This window comes from Tetrahymena thermophila (genome assembly GCF_000189635.1).
Source record: "Tetrahymena thermophila SB210 genomic scaffold scf_8254649, whole genome shotgun sequence".
NCBI classification, from domain to species: Eukaryota; Ciliophora; class Oligohymenophorea; order Hymenostomatida; family Tetrahymenidae; genus Tetrahymena; species Tetrahymena thermophila.
In genome coordinates, this window is record NW_002476417.1 from 661,254 (window position 1) to 683,842 (window position 22,589).

Consider the following 22,589-nt stretch of genomic DNA (forward strand, 5'->3'; position numbering starts at 1 on the left):
AAAATACCATTTTCATAAACATCATGAGACAAAATCAAAAATTCAAAATAATTATTTGACTTAATTTAAATTAGAAAATCTTAATCAGACTCAAGGCCCTTGGGTAAGTTTATAATATGAAGATAATCATAACTATAAGTTAGAATATTCTCAAAATAAATTAGCAATTATGGATTAAAAGTTAACTCTGATTTTTACATTTTTTAAATATCTATTTTGTTCAAGTAACTTATAATTTCCATGTGCAAGTTTTATTTCAATATATTAAGAGCTTCGATATTTATCATTATTTCACTTTAATTAAACTCCTTCTTAAAATATATACATTAGTTATCGTTCATTTCATTTTCCTTTTTAAAAAATAATTAAGGAATTCATATATTATTTAACAAAATACTTACATGGATTCCTCTTATTTTAAAACCAAAGTTCAACTCCTATTTGATATCATCACTAAAAAAATTTATTTTCCTAACATTTTAATCTATGTAAATGTAGTCATTTATCTTAAAACTACTTGCAAAATATTAATTTAAATCTATTTAAATTTGATAAAATTTTATATTAAAACTGTAGTGAAGATTCTCATTATTTGGAGCTTTTTTATATTTAAAATTTTTTAATTCAATGAAAAAATTTGTTTTTTAAGTTTTTATTTTCAAAAATTTAAAAATGAATTTAGTATGAAAAATTTTAGTCTTTCTGTATTTAAATATAGAATCATAATATATCTTATATGTGGTTATAAATTTATATATAAACCAATTAATAGATTACAAATTATAATATGGCCTTTGTGATTAGAGTATGAGTAAATTTCATCTTCAAAGCAAACTTCTGTACCCGATTAATATGTTATCTCTTACAATTATATTTAAAAATCATTTTATTTATTGCCGTTTTTTATAAAATTTTAAACATATTGATCAGTTATTATCTAATTTTATGAGTCGAATCTGTAAACTCTATAACCAGGGGAAATAAACTTATAGCAATATATTGTATTACCATGGTAATATGAATAATATTTGTCTAGAATAACTATTTCATAGTTTTTTATCTATGAAATGTAATAAGAGAAAAAAATTTAATAAAATTAGAAATTTAACTAGAATAGGTATAATTAAGTTTTTTTTTCACATTTTATATCAACAAAAGCTTTGGATTATAACTAAATAATCTCAAATGGTTATATTTTTTATTAAACTTATTCTAAAATGCAATCTTCTTAGTTAACAAAAAAGTATTATTAGACTCCGACAGGACTTACTTGAGTAATCTGCTTTTCTATTGTTATTGCCTGCACTTAATCGAATATAATTTACTATCTTGGAAAAGATTGTACAACTATAAGTATAATTTATGCTTCACATAAAATTGTATATTAAATTACTATTATTTGGTTTTAGTAAATTTGATAGCTTATGCAGTCTTTGTTTCCAAATATATCTTTTGAATAAGTTAAGATTTTATTAAATTTTCCTTGTATCATAATAGTAGCATCTTTTTTTTTCAAAAAATAGTTTTTTTCAAGATGATAAATTTGTACAAAACTATTTGATAATTATCCAATATTTTTAATATCTATTTTTATTAAAAAATAATTTTAAAAATAAATAATTCTTAATATTTAATTTACTAATGTAATTTTCTCTTTACACTGAAAAGTAGATTTAAACTGAACATTTTTCTGATAAACATTTAATTATAATTGAGAATGATTGTTCTACTTAGTTATCTATTTGATACACACAGATATTGTTTTGTTAAAATTAAGAATTTCTATCACATATTCTTGATTTACTTTATCCCAATTCTATATATGTTATCATTTCTATATTATTGCTTTCACACTCCAGTGGCTAAGCGAAAATGATTAAATAATTAATGTAAGCATTATTTTTGTATATTATTTGTGTGATTATTTCAAATTCTTCTGTCTCTTGGTAGCTTAGTTGTTTAGAATATTCAAATCGCTCATATAATTCTTAATACTCAATGGGTTTTAAGTATATTTTTGATATGTTTAGTTAAATAAGGTTAAAAATTATAATGCTTTTTAAAACTATTTAAGAAAACTATTACATCTTTATGTATTTTAATATTTGTCTCAAATTAATAATTTAATTTGCTTTTTATACAAAATTAATATCTTAAAAATACAATTTTTAATAACTTTTGAATTATTTTTGATTAAATATTTTCTAAATAGTGAAATTAACAATGTATGTTTGTTTTTCTTTATTCAATTTAAATATTTATAATAAAATTAAATCTGTGTAAGCTATTAATGTTTTAATGAATGATGTATAAGTTAAAATTTTAAAAATTTAGATTCTTATTATCTTTTAACATTACAAACTAAATATTATTTTTTAAATTGATTATACTACATTTATTCCTTAATCTAAATAATTTTGAATAATTAGAGGTAAAAAATTAATTTTTGGTTAATTTTAAAAAAAATTATTTTAATAGTTTCAAATTTTTAGTTTATTTTTTTATAATATTAGAGTAATTAGATATTAATTAATGCATCAAAATAAAAAGTAATAAAAAAATTGAACTTAGTAATTAAGTAAAGTAAAATAAAGTGTTTTTCTAAAATCCAGTTTTATAGTCATTAATTGATATTTAAGACTTAGATAATTTGTTAAAATAAATTGACAAATGATATAAATACGTATTTCTATTAGGTTTTAATTTTGCCATTTTCACATAAATTTTATTCTTTTAAATTTTATGATTTTTAAAAAAATGATGATAATTATTAAAGTAATAATAATTTAGATTAAAAGAATAATTATGAAGTTATGATATGCTTTTTAAGTTTTTTCTTATAAATTTTTAAATTCCATCTGTAAACTATTATTTAAAATAGATGAGATAGGAAAAAGCTATGAATCTATTTAAAGATAGATTCTTGAAAAAGAATATTTTTTTTATAATTATTCAAGTTATATATGAAAGCTTATTGTTATTTCATAGCTGATAATTCCATCTTATTTTTAAATATTCTAATTTAGCAATTTCTCTATTCTAATTAACTGAGAGTTCAAATTCTATTCGTTAATAATACAAAAAATATTATTTTGATTTAAATTTTATAAAATTTACTTCAGAGCATGATAGAGCCTACATTTAAAAGTATTTAAAAAATATGGATTACTTTTTAGAAAACACAATAACAACCTTGTTACTAATCTGTAAGTTTAATTTAATAATCTCAAATAAATCTTGAGGAATTTACTAATTAAAATGTAAAAATCCTTTTCTATGATCAATAAATATTTTATTTTAAAAAGAGTTGTTTTTTAGCAAGTAGTTATTTATTTTATAATATTCTTCACTTAAGTAATATGTTGTTAAATATGAGTTTTCTGAGTTTGTTTAGAAAAGGAAATATTAGTATAATTCTTAAGATAAATCATAAGTATTTTATAGTTTTGTAAATTATATCTAATCAGTATTTGAATAAATCTAAATTTAGCTGCTGTTATTATTTTCAAGTAAATCAAATTATTGATACATATCTTCTTCAAGTACATTTTCTATAAAAACAAATAAAACTTTATTTTCAATTACTTGTAGCAAATAATATTCTGAAATAATTAAATGTCTATCATTTACACTATCCTCAAATGCAACTACTTAATGAGGCAGAGGAATAAAGATAATATTCATAGTTTATTCTAATTAAGAAATTATTTCATATACCTAAGAACTTATTATTTCTACACTATAAACTGATTGCTTCATTGAAATTCTATTAAATCTTAATGAATTGTTTAAATTATCAAAATATCGAATATAAATTATATTTGAAGTTTAGCTTTAAATGTATTCAGCTCGTATTAAGAAATGTAATATAACTTTTTCATATTAAATAGTATTTATTTATAATACTTTATGTTATTGCTAAAAGTCAAATTAGTAGGCTTTAAAGAGTTACAAAATTATGTGATTTTCTTGAGTTAAACTCTCTAAACTAAGTGAAATTTGTTATTCGTTTATGTTAGAGCTACAGTATAGCATTATGCATTTATTTATATTATTGTAAAGATCATTGGTTTATAAATATTAATCTTTTCTGATTGACATTTAAGGGTAAATGTAAAAACATTATTTTAAATTTAAATTTTAAAAATCTATCATTATATTTTCAAGTTTTATGTTATTGCTTTAAGAGCAAGTGTTTAGATATAGTTGGCAATTATTATCCATTTGATAGCAGAATATTTTATTCTTATTTTAATTCTCGAATATAAAATATTCAATTTATTCTTTTTCACCACCAAAATTAAAGTCACTTAACTTTCCAAGTAGTTTAGCTTTTATTTATGTCATAATTGATATTTCATAACTTTTTACTCCCTCGATTTAAAAAAAAATAAATGTTTCACTAATATATGAAATCATAGTATTAGTTTCGTTTAGAAAACTAAAATTGCTTTCATAATAATATTTTACATTTGTACATTTTAAAGGATCATCTGCTCCATAATAATACTTTATTGGTAATTCAGAATGATTATTACTTATTTAGATTCTATATTTTACATTCATTTCACATTTAAAATAATAAACAACTTCTTATTAGTCTAAGATGTTTATTTAGTTTAACCCAATTTTTTAAAATTTAAATTATGTAAAAATGATAAATGTTGAAATATTAATTTGTTCATAATCCTAAAGATATCTACTATTTATGATTATTTATATGTCTTTTTTATCGTGTGTATAAATCATTAAATAACTATCTAATGTTTCACATTTATCTATCCTTACTAATTTTTTATTATACTAATAAAATTCAACTAAGTAAGTTGTAGGCAATAAAAACTTAAAGTTTCTATATCTGCCTTATAAATTAAATTTTTATGTCTTTATATCTTTATCTTTTTATAAATAAAAAAATTAAATAAATAAATATGCTTTATATCAAAAAAAAACCAAAAACAATCATAAAAATTTTTAATTTGATTACTTAATTCATAAGTTACATAGTAGTTATCAATGTTAGTAGTAGTAGTTTTTTCTGAATAAATTAAAAGACATATTTCATTTTCAGGTTCTATGTACTAATACTCATGTTTAATACTTTAAGCGTATTTTCTTAAATCTGATTCAGGGAGTTTATTTAAAAATATTAACTCTTTTAAAGTATTTATTCTGTAATATTTTAATTCATTTATTCTGTAATATTGAAATTTATCCTTTTCCCAGCAATAAATAAAGCAGCGATATTAACTATAATATTAATTTAGCAAGTAATTTGATATGAAATTTTAATTAATTTCAAGAATATAACCAAATGAAATAATTATAGTTTAAATAAAATTATCTAGCTCTTAAATTTTAAAAACAATATTTTCTTATTCGATTTAATCGTTTTCTTTAACTTAAAATTAATAAAACCTTAAATTAGGAAGTTACTTAATTAACTTATGCTGATGATAAGAAACCACTTCGAATTTTAAATCTTGTTTTTGTGATATTAATGTTATCTTACCATCTGATTTTTCTTAAATTTCTTGAGCTGGAACAATTAACATACTATCAAAACAATATTAATAAACAATTTAATAATTTGTTTTTAATTATCTAAACAAGCTTAATTCATATATATTTGTTGTAAAGTAACCACCAATAATTAAAATATCTTAAATTTTATATTTCTATCTTACCTCTTTTGTTATTAGAACTTCTTAATTTTATATACTTAAAGGGTATAAGACACCCTATTAATAAACTACATGAGAGAATATCAAAAACTCAAAAAAAGCATTAGACTTAATTTAAATTAAAAAATCTTAATCATACTCAAGGTCCTCAGGTAACTTTAAGATACACAAATAATCTTCATAATAGTTTAAATTTTACTTTTAATAAATTAGCAATTCATCATTAAAAAATAATTAAGATTTTTAAATATTTTAAATATCAAATTTGTTCAAGTAGCTTATGATATCTATGTTCATATTTTATTTAAATCTATTAAGAGCTTCAATATTTAAAACCAAATCACTCTTTTATAAATCTTTCTTAAAATAAATGCATTATTTATCATTCATTTAATCTCCCTTTTTATAAAATTAGTTTAAGAAATTTATAAATAATTCAGCAAAATACTTACATGGATTCCTCTAATTTTAAAACCGAAGTTCAACTCCTATTAGTAATGACGACTAAAAAAACGTATATCTTTAATATTTTAATCTATGTAAATAACATCATTTATCTTAAAACTAATTTTAAAATATTAATTTAAATCTATTTAGATTTTATAAAATTTTATATTAAAACTATAGTGAAGATTCTCATTATTTGGAGCTTTTTTATATTCAAAATTTTTTCATTAAATTTAAAATTTTAATAATTAAGATAGAAAAAAAAAAATTCATTAATAATTTCAAATGTAGGAACAACTATATGATTATTATATATCTTAAATGTGATTATAAATTAAAATATAAGAAAATTAATAAATTACAAATTATAATATGGCCTTAGTGATCAAAGGAATACATTTTATCTTCAAAGCAAACTTCTGTACCTGATTAATATATTATCTCTTACAGTTAAATCTAAGAATGATCCTTATGGTTATTTTTGATTAAATTTTGAACAAATTGATCTACTATACTCTCATTTTATGTTTAGAATTTGTAAACTCTATATCCACTTGAAATAAATTTATAACACATTATTGCATTACCTTAATAGAATGAATTGTATTTTTTTAGAAAAGCTATTTCATAGTTTTTTATCTATGAAACGTAATAAGAGAAAAACATGGGATATAATTAGAAATTTAACTAGAATAGATATAATTAGGTTTTTTTTTCACATTTTATATCAATAAATGCTTTGGATTATAACTAGATAATCTCAAATGATAATATTTTTTATTAAACTTATTCTAAAATACAATCTTCTTAGTTAACAAAAAAATATTATTAGACTCCTATTCGACTTACTTGAGTAATCTGCTTTTCTATTACTATTACCTGGGCTTAATCAAACAGAATTTACTATCTTGGAAACGATTGTACAACTATAAGTGTAATTTATGCTTCACATAAAATTGTATATTAAATTATTATTATTTGGTTTTAGTAAATTTAATAGCTTATGCAGTCTTCGTTTCCAAATATATCTTTTGAATAAGTTAAGATTTTATTAAATTTTCCTTGTATCATAAGAGCAACACTTTTTTATTTAGTAAAATAATGTTTTTCGAGTTGATAAATTTGTACAAAATTATTTGTTAATTATGCCGTATTAGGTAAATCTATATTAATTGAAAAATAATTTTAAAAATAAATAATTTTTTTATTTTTTTTACTAATGTAAGTTTCTCTTTACAATGAAAAGTAGATTTAAACTGAACATTTTTCTGATAAACATTTAATTATAATTGAGAATGATTGTTCTACTTAGTTATCTATTTGATGCACACAAATATTGTTTTGTTAGAATTAAGAATTTCTATCACATATTCTTGATTTGCTTTATCCCTATTCTATATATGATATCATTTCTATATTGCTTTCACATTCTAGTGGCTAAGCGAAAATGATTAAATAATTAATGTAAGCATCCTTTTTGTATATTATTTGTGTAATTATTTCAAATTATTCTGTCTCTTGGTAGCTCAGATGTTTAGAATATTCAAATCGCTCATATAATTTTGTATTCTCAATAGGTTTTAAGTATATTTTTGATAAGTTTAATTAAATGAGGTTAAAAATTAAAAGGCTTTTTAAAAATATTTTAGAAAACTATTACATCTTTATGTATTTTAACATTTTTCTCAAATCAATAATTTAGTTTGATTTTTTTATTAATTCAATAGCTATAAAAATACAATTTTTATAAAGCTTTTGAATTAATTTTGATTAAATACTTACAAAATTAAATGATAAAATAAAAACTTTTACCTTTCTCAATTTTATTTGCATATTTATGATAAAATTAAATTAATGTAAGCTACTTAATGTCTTAATAAACGATTTATGAACAAAATTTATAATTAGGATCATATTATCTTTTAATATTTAAAAGTAAATATCATTTCTTAAATTTATTATAATACAATTAATTGTTAGTGTAAATAAGTAAAAAATTTTATTTTTAATTCAAGAATTATCCCAAATTTTATTTAAAATTATTTAGTTATGAAATTATTGATTCACTCATCTAATAAATTATATTAAATAAATTTAAATAATTTAAAAAAAAAAAAGATATATTTTAATAAATATTTTTGAGATAAATAAAAATATCATACTAATTTTTGAGATTAAATTAAATTTATTAATCAAATAAACTACAGAATTAGTTTAAAAGTACTAATATTAAACACAATATAAATTTAATTAATTTATTTATTTATTAATTTATTTTTTGATTGATTGATTGATTAATTGGTCAAACAAGATGTTTTTAAATTTTAAGTCTTTTATAAATTTTATCATATTATAACATTCCTAACATTTTTAATAATTATTGCTATAATAAATAATAACACCAGTAAAGTTAAAAATATGATAGAATAAATTAAAAGTAAATTTTCTTATTTCTGCCTCAACTAAATAATTTTTTACTTTTAAAAGTAATTTTAAGGTATTTCTATTATTGGACTTAACGGGATAGTTAGATCGTTTGTTTTAGATTAAAAGTATATTCTTATAAACTCAGAGTTTTTTTGAGTTAACATTTGATTATTCACTTCAATTTCATAGCTAATTTAATTGGTATCTTTTTTATATTCAAATTTGACTATTTTAGAACTTATTACAAAATGAAGTTTCTGCTTCTTTTTATTTTATTTAATTAAATTAATTAATAAATAAATATTTTAAATTTGAATAAATAATTTATCAATAATTTTACTTGTATGACTTATTTAGATAGCTAAATATATTTTTGTAGCTGATATTATTCTTTTGAACTAACAATAATAAATTCATAATTATTTAATGATTAAAGATCTTCTTTTAGATAGTTTATAGTTTTTCCATCAACTGAATAACTAAAAATTTTAATGCTTATTTCATAAATATTTTTTTGACTTACTTAATAATTCACTTTTTAATTGTTACTTTATCCTAAAAAAGTGTTAACTAAATCATAATAAGATTGCTATTTTACATATTAAACTTAAATTGTTGTCATTAATGGATTATTAATTTCAACTAAAAACCCAGCATATTAATTAGATTTATAAAGTTTTATTTTATTAATTTTAAATTCTGTTATATAGTTATGAATTAGAATATCACAATCACTTAGCTCTATATTATAGTTAATTTAATTGCTATCTTTATTCTCTAGATAAATTATTAAATTGTAATCATTTCTTTTCAATATAAAATATGGCTTATTTTCAACAAAGTCAATTATTTATTATTCTTATATAATAGAATATACTGTTTCTTTAACTAAAAGAAAATTAATTAAAGTTATATTCTAAAAAATATCAACTTCAATAAATTAAGTTTATCCTAAATTTATTTCTAAATTTTAATTATTTTTGAAAATTAAAACACTTTTGTATTATTTATCTTGATCAAAATATCTTACAGAAACTATTATTTAAGGATTGTTTGAAAATAAATAATTATTGTTTAGTATTATTAGAGTATTATTACTATTAAAATAATCCTTAAATTAAATTAAAAAATAATATCTTTATTTATTTTTTAAGCTTATAATTTCATCTAAACTTAAGAGCTCATTATGATTTAAATTAATAACAATTTATTCATTTTCTTCAAGTGTAAAATAATTCTTTTTGTCACTTTTTTCATAATTTGGTTGTTACTACACTATCTGCAAGCACATTTTTTTGTTACTTAGAGTTTTTTTAAAAGTCTATTTTACAAAAAAATAATAAATTTAATAAAGTATATTTAGTTTTATTTTCATTAAAATTTTATAAAAAAGTTAAGTTAATTATAGAAGTAAAATAAATTAGTAAAAATCTCAATATTATTTTTGAAAAATCAGGAGGGCTTTAGGTTAGTTTATAATTTATAAGGGTAAAATTTCATTTCTAAAAAAAAAAATTATTTTTACTTTTAAAATTAAAAAAAATAATTTAGTAACCCTATTAATCGAAATTTTCATATAAATAAAATTTAAAACTGTAACAAATACCTAATCTAAAATTTAAATTTGGTCATCGAAATATGATTCTGAGAGTCTGAAAAATTTATTCACGTGGATCATTACATCAAAGAGTTTATAAAATTTGAATTAATTAAATAAATTAAAATTTTAATTATTTTAATTATTATAATAAATTAAATTCTCAAAACAAGGTATGATAAATAAGTCTTGATTTTAAATATTAACATTAATGAATTGTTCGTTTTTTTCATATTAGTTAAAGAATACGAACATTCTTTAATAAGTTAGAATATTTTTCTAATTTAGCTTAGCTGTTAAGCGATCAAAGACCTACAAGAATCTGATGCTATAATTAGTATTACTTGACATAATTTAAAGAAAACAAAAGTTTTATTCATCTTCAGAATAAATTATTGGATTATCTAGATTAATTAACTATCTTTTTTCATAATTAAAACTCATAGCCATAAATTCTTAACTATTGAGTTCAGAATATTCAAACCAGTATGCAATTGCTGGTTAGTCATTTTGAGTATATATATTGTAAAGTTAGATTTTATATTTTTGATAGGTTAATATTTAAAATTTAAATATTTAATTCTATCTATCAATACTTTTATATTTAGAAATTTCTAAATGATCAATTAAAACTATGATAACTGTTATTTTTATATCCCATTAATATTATGAATTTTCATTTACTTTAGTTAATTCGAAATATCTTTATCTACTCTCAGTATTTAATATAAAGTTTTAACTCTAATTTTAAATATTTTAATGGAGAATTTAGTATATTTCTTATGATTTCTATTAAATATTTATCAGATAATATTATTAATATTATGATTTAAACTCTTTTTCAAAACTTAATTTAATTTGTTTACAAACATTATAAATGTGAACATTTTTTTCTTATTCTGGACTATCTATTTAGTTTTAATATTTATTAAAATATGGACGAAATTCAATTAAAAATATTTACTTATTTTGATTTAATAAATAAATTCCTCCTCAGATTCAAAGTCTAAATGATCAAAAGGTCTTAGTAATAATCCAATAGATCCATTTTGTTTTATGCCATCACAAGAAAATTTGTATTGTTCTCTAGAATGTTCGAGATTTTTTAAGTTAAGATTTTATTTTTTTTGATCTTATGGATAAAATATATATTAATAAAAGAAACTGCCTCTAATTTCAAAGCCTTTGTCTTCTTTCGTCCAAAAGTAATAGAATTTTTGTTGTTGTAATTAACTTAATTATTTATCATTTATTTTATCTATGTAAGAAACATATTCAAAAAAAAATGTTACTGAAGTAGGAATTTTAAAATTCAAAAGAAACACAACCTCAATAGTTTCTTGCTCCTTAGAATCATATTCTAGTATTGTATTTTTTTCTTAATAAAATATTTTCTATTAATTTATACTAATGATGGAGTTAGATTGATTAGTTTAAATCAATAATTTATCTGAATATAAATCAAATTAAGATTTATTGAGATAAATAAAAGGTTAAATGACTTAATTGATTGTAGCATAATTATTTTTGAAGACAATTTATGGTAATTTAATTATTTCTACAAAATATTTAGGACTTTCAAAATATATGTAAATTTATAAGCAACTAGACTTTTCTTAATAATAGTTATCTTATAGAAATATTATTCCCTCATGAATAATATCAATAGGGAGTAGGATATTATCTTATTCTATAAAAATATATCCAACAAAAGATCCTATTAATTTTAGCTATAGGATAGAATTATAATGTGAATCAATTGATTGTTATTGATAGAATATCATTAAAGATTAGTAATAATCATTGATCACAGTTACATCATTTTAAATTTAGATTGCTTTATCTATGATGCTGCTTTGGTGATAAGATTGGTATACTATCCTTGAATTAGATATTAATTAATGATCATTAGGGTAAATGTATATATGTTATACTTTATCATTTAGTATTGTTTAGCAGTTATTCATTTTATCTATTAAATCAGTTTTTTATTATTTCATAAGATAAAATTTTGCTTATATCTATTTTTAAAATTATTAAAAATCTTGAATTAACTTACTTTTAAAATTTTAAATTGACTTACTTATTCATTATCAGTTTGTAAACATATTTTAGTTATTGCACACCCATTATACCTTGGTGTAAACAATTAAAAATAATATAGATTTGATCTTACTGGATAGAAGTGCTTAAAATTTACATCTATAATATATTTACTAAAGTGATAAATTTCTTAGAAATTCATAAAAATATCCCCTTATATTTTATCTATTTTAAATGAATAAAAATAATTAATTAATCAAAAATATAGCTCTAAAAATAAATATATTATTTCATTTTTATTACTCAAAACAAAATAGTGATCTAGCAAATTGTTTTAGTTTTAAAAGCAGACTTTTTTATTAATTTCATAAGATATTTTTTAAAGTTCAAATTCCTTCTCTAACTCTTCTGGTGTTTTTGATTTAAATGTAACCAAAATATCAGATTTAAGATATTTATATAAAATAAAATTTTTAGAATAAAATAAAAAACAGGTGTAAAAAAATAAGTTTTCTTCATTAAAATTTTCAGAGAATTTATTAATTGAATATTATTTATCTTCTATGTCTTAATGTGCATCTAGAAAATAAATATTTTTATAATACTTTTTATTAAATAGTTTTCCATCCAAAATTAAGGTAGTTTGATTGCAATGAATTTATAATTCTACTGAAATTCTTTCAATTCTTTTTATAAAATAAGTATTTTCATACATCAGTTCTATTTCTTATTCACCTACTTTCAAATTACAAAAGCCACGAATGAAAAACAAATCTATTCCAAATTAAAAGAAATTATATTTTCTTAAAGGCTATAGCACAAACTATTTCTATATTTATCCCAAGAATAACTTATTGTATAGGCCAGAAGATACAAAAACTAATTCTACTTCTTCTTTACATTTTATTTCAATAAGCTAAAATTAATAATTAAATTATACATTATTAAAGCAAGAGTGATTTTCATCAACAAGTGTAATAATTTTATCTAAATTTGCTTTTTCATTGATAAGATAAAACCTATTTTCTATATCTTCTTTAAATAAGAACTTTTATATTATTGTCTTGTATGGTTTTTCTACTTCATCATCTCCTTTAAGTAAGTTTAAATGAAATAAAAGACAACATTTAAAAAGATAAATTTTACTTTAATATTTTTTTTCTTGTACAACAAAGTACTATCTTGTTCTACAAACATCAGATAAGCATTTTATTGTAAGTAAATAGAATACTTTATTTTCATTTACGTACTGATGTAATTTATTGATGCATAATCGATTCTGTTAAAAAAAATTCTCTTAACAAATATCTTTATGATAAGGAAATAAAACTTAGGTTTTCATAGAAAATTCACTATCCATAATATCATCATCAACATAAATAATTAATTCATAGTCTTTTAATGATTCTATTAAAGATACTTTTATTTCATATTATATTTCTTAGCCTTATTAATATTCTTTTGATAGATCTATCCTCTAAGTTAAATAATGTTCTTTGGTTATTTTTGTGTGCATCTAAATTACTTGTAGACATTAAGTAATTTGCGTAAATAAAATAACTTGTGTTAGCACTAGAATTTTTGAGATCATCTCTACTTAAAAACCTTTCTTAAAAGATATTTTATATTTGTATTTCCAAATTAATTATTTGATTAAATTAAGTTAATAAGAAATTATAAACAACAAATTTATTTCAAATTTATGCACTATTAAGGAAATATCAAAAATAAATTACAGCTATATTAGAAATTATTTCAAATAAAAAAAACTATAAATATTTCAAAAAATAAAAAATAAAATTAAATGTTTTAACTATTAAAATATTAAAATTATAATTCAAATTATTAATAGTCAATAAAAAATTATTTTTTTATATTAATCAAAAGGTTTACAGTATAAAAAAGTTCAGTTTTTATTTACAAAAATTATATTTTTTATTTTAAAGATAAAATTAAATTTCAAACTTTAATTCAGATTTTAACAGCTGCAATATTTTTAGTGAGTATTACTATTATAAATAGCAATAATATTAGAAGCAAAAATAAAATTGAAAAAATGGATAATAGACTTTCTTTTTTTCCCCTCTACTTAACTATTTTTTGCTTGAACAAATAATCTTAAGATATCTCTATTATTGGGCTTATTGGAATGATGAAATTATTTGTTTTAGATATAAAATATATCCTGATAAATTAAGAGTTGTTTTTAGTTAATATTTAATTAACCACTTCAATTTCATAGCTAAGTTCATTGATATCTTTTTAATATTCAAATTTGACTATTTAAGAATTTATTACAAAATTAACTTTCTCCATCTTTTTATTTTATTTATTTATTTAATTAATTATAAATGGTTAAAATATTAATGATTAATTTTAAAAATTTTACTTAAAAAGCTTATTATGATAGTTACATATACTTTTGTAATTGATATTTCTCTTTTGAACTAATAACAATAAATTCATATTTATTTATTGATTAGATATCTTCTTTTAGATAGTCTAAAGCTTGTTCATCAACAACATAGTTATAAATTTTAATGCTTAATTCATAAATATTTTTTTAACATATCTAATAATTCATTTTTTAAATTGAATTGCTAGTTTCTTCTAAAAAAGTGTCAATTAAATTATAATATGCTTTTTCTTTTACATATTGAACTTAAATTGTTGTAAATTTATTGTTTATAACATTAATTATATATCCAGCAATTTAATTAGATCTATAAAATGGAATATTATTAATTTCAACATCTATGCTTAAGCTATGTAATAGAATACTATGACTATCTAGTTTAATCTTACGCATTTAATTGTTATTTTCACCCTCTATGTATATGATTAGATTAGAACCCATTTTTTCATAAATAAATAATTACTTTTAGTCAATAAAGTTAAAGTGCTTTGATTCTTAAATAACTGAATAAGACTTTCCTTAAACTAAAAGAAAACTGAGGTAAGTTAAATTCTTAAAAATATCAATCTCAACATATTATGCTTTTCCTAAGTTTATTTCTTAATTTTAGTTATTTTCGAAAACTAAAATACTCTGTTACTATTTATCATCACCAAAGAATCTGATAGATATTATCATTTGAGGAGAGTATGAATATTAAAAATTGTTGCATATTATCATTAGAATGTTGTTATTATTAAGATTATTATCTAATTTTATTAAAAGGTAATTACTTTATTCTTTTTTTGAAGTGAGTATTTCATCTAAACTTAAAATCTCATTATAATTTAAATGAATGATTAAATCTTCGTTTTCTTTAAGTAAAAAATAATTTTTTTAATTTTATTTTTCATAGTCTATTTATTTTTATACAACCCATATGCACTACTTTTAAATATTCGTTTCTTATAATATTTCCTATTTTATAAATGGAAAAATACTTAAACTTATTTTACTCTTTAAATTTACTAAATTTATTATAAAGGAATTTTCGTTATTTTCTAATAAATATAAACTGATATCATTAAATTTTTGGAAAAAATTATAAGCCAAAAAAATTGAAAAATTTTTAAATTAAAAAAAAGTAATATCAATTTTTTTTATTCAAAATAACCCAATTTAATTCTAATTTTTATTACATGCTAAACTAAAAAAAAAATAAAAAAATAATTTAACTCTAATTAATGTCAATTATTTTTAGAAATAAAAAAATAATTATATATTTAATTTTCTTAAAAGTTTTCCTTTTCTTAGATTAAAATTAATCATTCATTATCTTTTAAATTTTATTCTGTTTTAAATTCTAAAAATAAAAATTTGAAATAATTAAAAAAGTACATCTTAGAATTTCTTAATTTAATGGTCAAAGCTTGTCTCTGCAAATCTGAATAAGTTATTCACATGGATTGTTAAATCAAATTATTTATAAAAATAAAGCATTTTATATTGCTTAAAATTATTTTTGTTGGTAGTTTCGATTTCAATGTAATTCAAATTCTCAAAGCAAGGTATAAAATATAAGTCCTAATATTAAATGTTAATATTAATAAATTGCTCTTTTTCTTAAAATTCATCAAAGAATATAAACATTCTTTACTTAGATAGAATATTTTCTTAATTTAATTTAGCAGTCAAACGCTCATAAATCATAGATAATTTTATTGAATATTAAAATTCAAAAGTCAAAGGCTAAATAAAACAAAAATTGTATTGTTCTTTAGTTTAAATTATGGAATTATTTTAGCTAATTTACCAATTTTTATCATAATTTGGGTTAATAATAATTAAATTAAAAAGAGTAAGATCAGAAATTTCGAACCAATAATGCATTATTGTTGAAGAATAACTACTTTAATTATTACTCATTTAAATTTTATATTTTTAATAGGGTAATATTTAAAATTTAAAAACCTAATTTATATTATTAATTTCCTTAGGATAATGCATCTCTAAACTATGTACCAACATAAACTTTAAAGTTATTACCATATCCCAAAATTATGATTTCTTCTAATCTTAGTGATAAAATTACAATTATTTTTATTGGTTAAAGATATTTAATAAAAAGTTTTGACTTTAATTCTAAATTTTATAATTTTAGATTTAATAGTCTTATTATTATTAATCTTATTCTTATCTAATATTGATTTAAAGGTATTGATCTTTTTTTTTATCGTAAATGTCAATATTTAATTACATTTATTAGCAAACATTGTAAATCTCAAGAGATTTTTCTTATTCATCATTTTCTTTTTATAAATATTTATTTATATTAATAAAAATGTTGAATCTAAATTATAATTTTACGAAGCTTGATTTAATAAACTTCTGTCTCATCAGATTAAGAAACTTAATATTCAAAAGGTTTAATTAATAACCCAATAGATCCTTTTGGCTTAATACCATTACATGAAAGTTTTTATAACTAATTAGAATATTTAAGTTATCTTAAGTCAAAATTCGATTTCTTTTCATTACTTATTGGTTAGTATAAATATTAATAATAAAAATCACCTTTAAATTGAAAACCTCTTTCTTAGTTATTCCAAAAGTAATAGAATTGCAAGTAATAAAACTAACTATCAAAGTCGTTACTTGGATCATTTGTGTAAGAAATGTTTTCAAAGAAAATTGTTACTGAAACAGGAGCTTAAACATGCAATTAAAAAATAATATCAATAGTTTCTTGCTGCTTCAAATCAATAGAAAGAATTTAATTTGCATGTAATTATAAAATATTTTCATCATTAATTTTAATTATCGAGTTAGATAAACTAGTTTTAATCAAAATTTTATCTGAATAAAAATTAAACTAAGACTTTTTAAAAGAAACAAAAGGTTGAATTACTTAGCTAATTTAAGCAAAATTATTTTTGAAGATGATTTATGGTTTATTTATTATTTAAATTTTATCAAATATAATTTCTGATAAAAAACAAATTTAATAAAAATTTTATTTTTCTTAGAAATATCTCTCTTAAAGAAATACTTAGCAATCATCTCCACTTTAACTTTAAATGAAATCAACAGGAATAAACATATTGTTATCTTATGCTAAAATTTATTTAAAGCATCCTTAATATGGTGATAATTTCAAGATTGAATTATAATATGAATTAATTGATTATTTTTCATATAGTAGTCTTATAAAATAATTATTTACACTTACTTCCATTGCTTCATTATTATTAATTTAAATTGTATTGTAAATGTTTGTGCTACTTTCACAATAACATTGATATACTATCCTTGAATTGGAATATAATTTCCTATATTCAGGATATATATAAAGATCATATATCACATCTTTAAATATCATTTAGCACTAATTAGTTTTATCTAATTCATAAAATTTTCTTTTTGTGTTACTTATAAACGATATTTTAAACTATATATTTAATAACAGTTATATTAAGCTTTAAAATTAATAATTTACTTACTTTTTCACTATCTGTTTATAAACATATTTTAGTCAATGCACATTCTGAGCAAGGACTAACTCTCAAAAAATACAAAGATTCTATATTCATTCTAATAGGGGTGAAGTATTTTAATTTTGATTTTATTAAATAAGTAGTTTATTTAAGCAATCTTTTTATGTGCATAAATATATCTCCTTTGTTTTTATCTATATTTAAATTACACAAGTGATTAGTCAAGGTTCTCAAGTTATAAGTGGTAAATATAATAAATTACTTAATACAAAATAATGTTGGTAAAATTAATTTGAATTTTGAAAGCATATTTCCTAGTTAATTTCATAAGATATTTTTTAAATTTGGTATTCTTACTCTAATTCTTCTGGTGTACTTGATTTGGAATCAATTTACTATGTTGAATTACTTCTCAATACATAAAAATAAAAATTTTTGGATTAAAATTAAAAACAATCATCATATTAATAGTCTCTACTATAATAATTTTCTTATTAGATATAATTTATCTAATATTATTCACCTTTTTTTGGTTCTTAAATATAAATAGTTCTAAAAAACAAATCATTATAGTAATCTGATACCAGGAATATAGTAGTTTAGTTGCAGTAAATGTATACTTCTCCTATAAATATTTCTATTCCTAAAACCAGATAAGCAATATCTGATACTAATTCTACTTCTTATTAATCTGTTCTCAAGCTGCAAGAACCACGAATAAAAAAAATTTCATGATTAAATTATCTAAAATTGTATTTGATTTAAGGTTATAGTTCAAAGTTTTTCATTTATTATCCTAAAAATAGCAAATCATACAGATCGGAAGATACAAAGACTAATTCTACTTCTTCCTAGCACTTGATTTCAACCAGCTAATATTAAAAATTAAATTATACATTGTTATAGCAAGGATGATCCTCATCTACAAGGACTATAATTTTATCTAAATTTGCATTTTGGTTAATTAGATAAAACCTTTTTTCTAGTTGCTCTTTAAATAAAAACTTTTACAGTATCATTTTATATGGTTGTAATTTTTCCTCGCCTTTTAGTTTAAATATTTTAAAGGAAATAAAAAATAATATTTTTAAAAGAAATATTTATTACTTTACTATCTTTTTTTTTGAACAATAAAATACTATCTAGTCCTACAAATATCAGATAAGCATTTTATTGTGAGTTGATATAATAAGTAATATTAATAGCCATATTGATACATTTAATCAATGCATATTCGATTACGCTAATAAAGATTCTAATTACATATATCTTTATTGATAGGAAATTAAATTTGGGTTTACATAGTAAACTTACTCTCAATTATATCATCATCAGCATAAATAATTAATTCATAGTCTGAATACTCTCCAACTAAAGATATTTTTATTTCATATTATATCTCTTCTCCTTTTTTATACTCTTTCGATAAATCTATCCTTTAATTTAAATGATAATCTTTGGTAATCTATGTATGCATCTATATAACTTGTACGCATTAAGCAATTCTACTAATTAAAATAATTTATATTAGCACTAATATCTTTACTATCATCTTTATTTTTAAAATAAATTTTATTAGAAAGAGTTATTTTTTTGTTTATATATTTATTTATATTTCCAAATTAAATATTTGACTAAATTAAATAAGTTAATTATAAATAGAATTCAGATCAAGTAAATTTTAAATTTATGATTTTGTAAAGATATGTATTTTTAATTAGCTTTATCAAATAGTATGTAATATTTAAGTAATTATTGATATTAAAATTTATTACTAAAAGATTAAAAAAAAGAAAATGTTTTAAATAGAACTATAAAATCAATTAAATATAATTTTCTATTTTAATATCCAATCAAATAATAGATACAATATCCAAAATAAAAATTTGTAACAAATCATATTAAAGATTTTAAAATCATAGCTAATTTAAAATCTATACAAATAATTAGATGAATACGTATATTTTATATACTTGCTGCTCTTAAATATTATAAAAAACTTATTAAACTAAATATATTCCTTTTATATTCGATTTAATTGTAAAAAATAAAAAAATTCTCTAAAAAATAAAATTTTTTTTTAAGGAAAATATTACAGTATAAAAAATTTAAGTATTTATTTACAAAAAATAAATTTTTTAGTTTTAGTTTAATAATTTATTTGAAAGATATAATTAAATTTCTAACTGTAATTCAGAGTTTAACATTTCCAACATTTTTAATGAGTATTGCTATTATAAATAGCAATAATATTAAAAGCAAAAATAAAATTGAAAAAATAGATAATAGACTTTCTTTTTTTACCCTCTACTTAACTATTTTTTGCTTGATCAAATAATCTTAAGATATCTCTATTATTGGGCTTATTGGGATGATTATATTATTTGTTTTAGATTTAAAGTATATCCTAATAAATTAAGAGTTTTTTTTAGTTAATATTTAATTAATCACTTCAATTTCATAGCTAAGTTCATTTATATTTTTTTAATATTCAAATTTGACTATTTAAGAATTTATTACAAAATTAACTTTCTCCATCTTTTTATTTTATTTATTTAATTATAAATGGTTAAAATATTAATGATTAATTATAAAAAATTTACTTAAAAAGCTTATTATGATAGTTACATATACTTTTGTAATTGATATTTCTCTTTTGAACTAATAACAATAAATTCATAATTATTTATTGATTAGATATCTTCTTTTAGATACTCTAAAACTTTTTCATCAACAGCATAGTTAAAAATTTTAATGCTTAATTCATAAATATTTTTTTAACATATTTGATAATTCATTTTTTAAATTGGATTGCTAGTTTCTTCTAAAAAAGTATCAATTAAATTATAATATGCTTTTTATTTGACATAATGTACATAAATTGTTATAAATTTTTTGTTTATAACTTTAATTATATATCCGGCATTTTAATTAGATTATTAAAATGGAATATTATTAATTTCAACATCTATGCTTAGATTATATAATAGAATATTATGGCTATCTAACTTAATCTTATTCATTTAATTCCTGTTTTCGTCCTCTAAGTATATGATTAGATTAAAACCCATTTTTTCTTAAATAAAAAATTATTAATTGTCAATAAAGTTTAAGTGCTTTGATTCTTAAATAACTGAATAAGATTTTCCTTAAACTAAAAGAAAATTGAGTTAAGTTAGACTCTTAAATATATCAATCTCGACATATTATGCTTTTCCTAAGTTTATTTCCTAATTTTGATTATTTTCGAAAATTAAAATATTCTATTGCTATTTATCATTATAGAAGAATCTGATAGAAATTATCAATTGAGGAGAGTAGGAATATTAAAAACTATTGCTTATTATCATTAGAATGTTATTGTTATTGTTATTATTATGATAATTATCTAATTTTATTAAAAAGTAAGTACTTTATTCTTTTTTTGAACTGAGTATTTCATCTAAATTTAAAATCTCATTATAATTTAAATGAATAATTAAATCTTCGTTTTCTTAAAGTAAAAAATAATTTTTTTAATTTTATTTTTCATAGTCCATTTATTTTTATACAACCCATATGCACATCTTTTAGAGATTTGTTTCTTATTTGAAATCCTATTTTATAAATAGAATGAGAAAAATTTTTATTTTTTTAAATATTTAAAAAATCACATAATTTTTTTTTATTAATTATCATGTATAATTTTGAATAAGAATTAAATTCTAGTTTTTATTAAATATTGGACCAAAAAAATTTAATCAAATGTCAATCGTTTTTAGAAAATAAGAAAAATAATTATTTGACTAATTCTCTTAATAGTTTTCCTTTTATCAGATTAAATTATTTTATCTATCTTTTATTTTAAATTTTATTCTATTTTAAATTCTTATAATAAAAATTTGAAATAAATAAAAAAGTACATCTTAGAATTTCTTAATTTAATGGTCAAAGCTTTTCTCTGCAAATCTGAATAATTTATTTACATGGATTGTTAAATCAAATTTCTTTAAATCATAAAGCATTTTATATTGCTTAAAATTGTTTTTTTCAGTAGTTTCGATTTCAAAATAATTTAAATTCTCAAAGCAAGGTATAAAAAATAAGTCCTAATTTTAAATGCTAATTTTAATAAATTATTCTTTTTCTTCTCTTTCATTAAAGAATATAAACATTCTTTACTTAGATAGTGTATTTTCTTAATTTAATTTAGCTCTTAGACGCTCATAAATCATAGATAATTTTATAGAATATTCAAACTCAAAATCTAGAGGATAAAAAAAACAAAAATTGTATTGTTCTTCAGTATAAATTATTGAATTATCCTAGCTAATTTACCAATTTTTATCATAAGTTTAGTTTATAGCAAATAATTCAAAATGACTAAGATCAGAAATTTCGAACCAATAATGCATTATCGTTGAAGAATTATTACTTTGATGATTACTCATTTAAATTTTATATTTTGAATAGGGTAATATTTAAAATTTAAAAAAATCATTTTTATCACTAATTTTCATTGG

At 18.8% G+C, this 22,589-nt stretch overlaps 5 protein-coding genes across 5 annotated transcripts; all 5 read right to left on the reverse strand. All coding sequences in view use genetic code 6, as the record gives it.

The window, feature by feature from the left end:
* Window positions 1-374: 374 nt before the first annotated feature.
* Window positions 375-2,087, reverse strand: TTHERM_000274676 (hypothetical protein; the record flags this gene model as incomplete). The annotated part of the gene is made up of 3 exons (XM_012797628.1): window positions 375-598; window positions 778-1,584; window positions 1,640-2,087. The coding sequence occupies 3 exons, from the start codon at window positions 2,085-2,087 to the stop codon at window positions 375-377; spliced, it is 1,479 nt and encodes a 492-aa protein (XP_012653082.1).
* A 6,938-nt stretch (window positions 2,088-9,025) lies between these two features.
* TTHERM_000274683 (hypothetical protein) lies at window positions 9,026-11,404 on the reverse strand (the record flags this gene model as incomplete). The annotated part of the gene is made up of 5 exons (XM_012797629.1): window positions 9,026-9,037; window positions 9,082-9,879; window positions 10,165-10,944; window positions 11,004-11,063; window positions 11,120-11,404. The coding sequence occupies 5 exons, from the start codon at window positions 11,402-11,404 to the stop codon at window positions 9,026-9,028; spliced, it is 1,935 nt and encodes a 644-aa protein (XP_012653083.1).
* Window positions 11,405-14,078: 2,674 nt separating this feature from the next.
* TTHERM_000274690 (hypothetical protein) lies at window positions 14,079-14,715 on the reverse strand (the record flags this gene model as incomplete). Its single annotated transcript, XM_012797630.1, has 2 exons — window positions 14,079-14,514; window positions 14,588-14,715. The coding sequence occupies 2 exons, from the start codon at window positions 14,713-14,715 to the stop codon at window positions 14,079-14,081; spliced, it is 564 nt and encodes a 187-aa protein (XP_012653084.1).
* Window positions 14,716-14,778: 63 nt separating this feature from the next.
* On the reverse strand, window positions 14,779-15,264 carry TTHERM_000274697 (transmembrane protein, putative; the record flags this gene model as incomplete). The annotated part of the gene is made up of 1 exon (XM_012797631.1): window positions 14,779-15,264. One exon carries the CDS (start codon window positions 15,262-15,264, stop codon window positions 14,779-14,781), a length of 486 nt encoding a protein of 161 aa, XP_012653085.1.
* A 1,193-nt stretch (window positions 15,265-16,457) lies between these two features.
* TTHERM_000274704 (hypothetical protein) lies at window positions 16,458-19,639 on the reverse strand (the record flags this gene model as incomplete). Its single annotated transcript, XM_012797632.1, has 6 exons — window positions 16,458-16,764; window positions 16,851-16,902; window positions 16,961-18,041; window positions 18,094-18,281; window positions 18,350-19,132; window positions 19,195-19,639. The coding sequence occupies 6 exons, from the start codon at window positions 19,637-19,639 to the stop codon at window positions 16,458-16,460; spliced, it is 2,856 nt and encodes a 951-aa protein (XP_012653086.1).
* Between the last annotated feature and the right edge of the window lie 2,950 nt (window positions 19,640-22,589).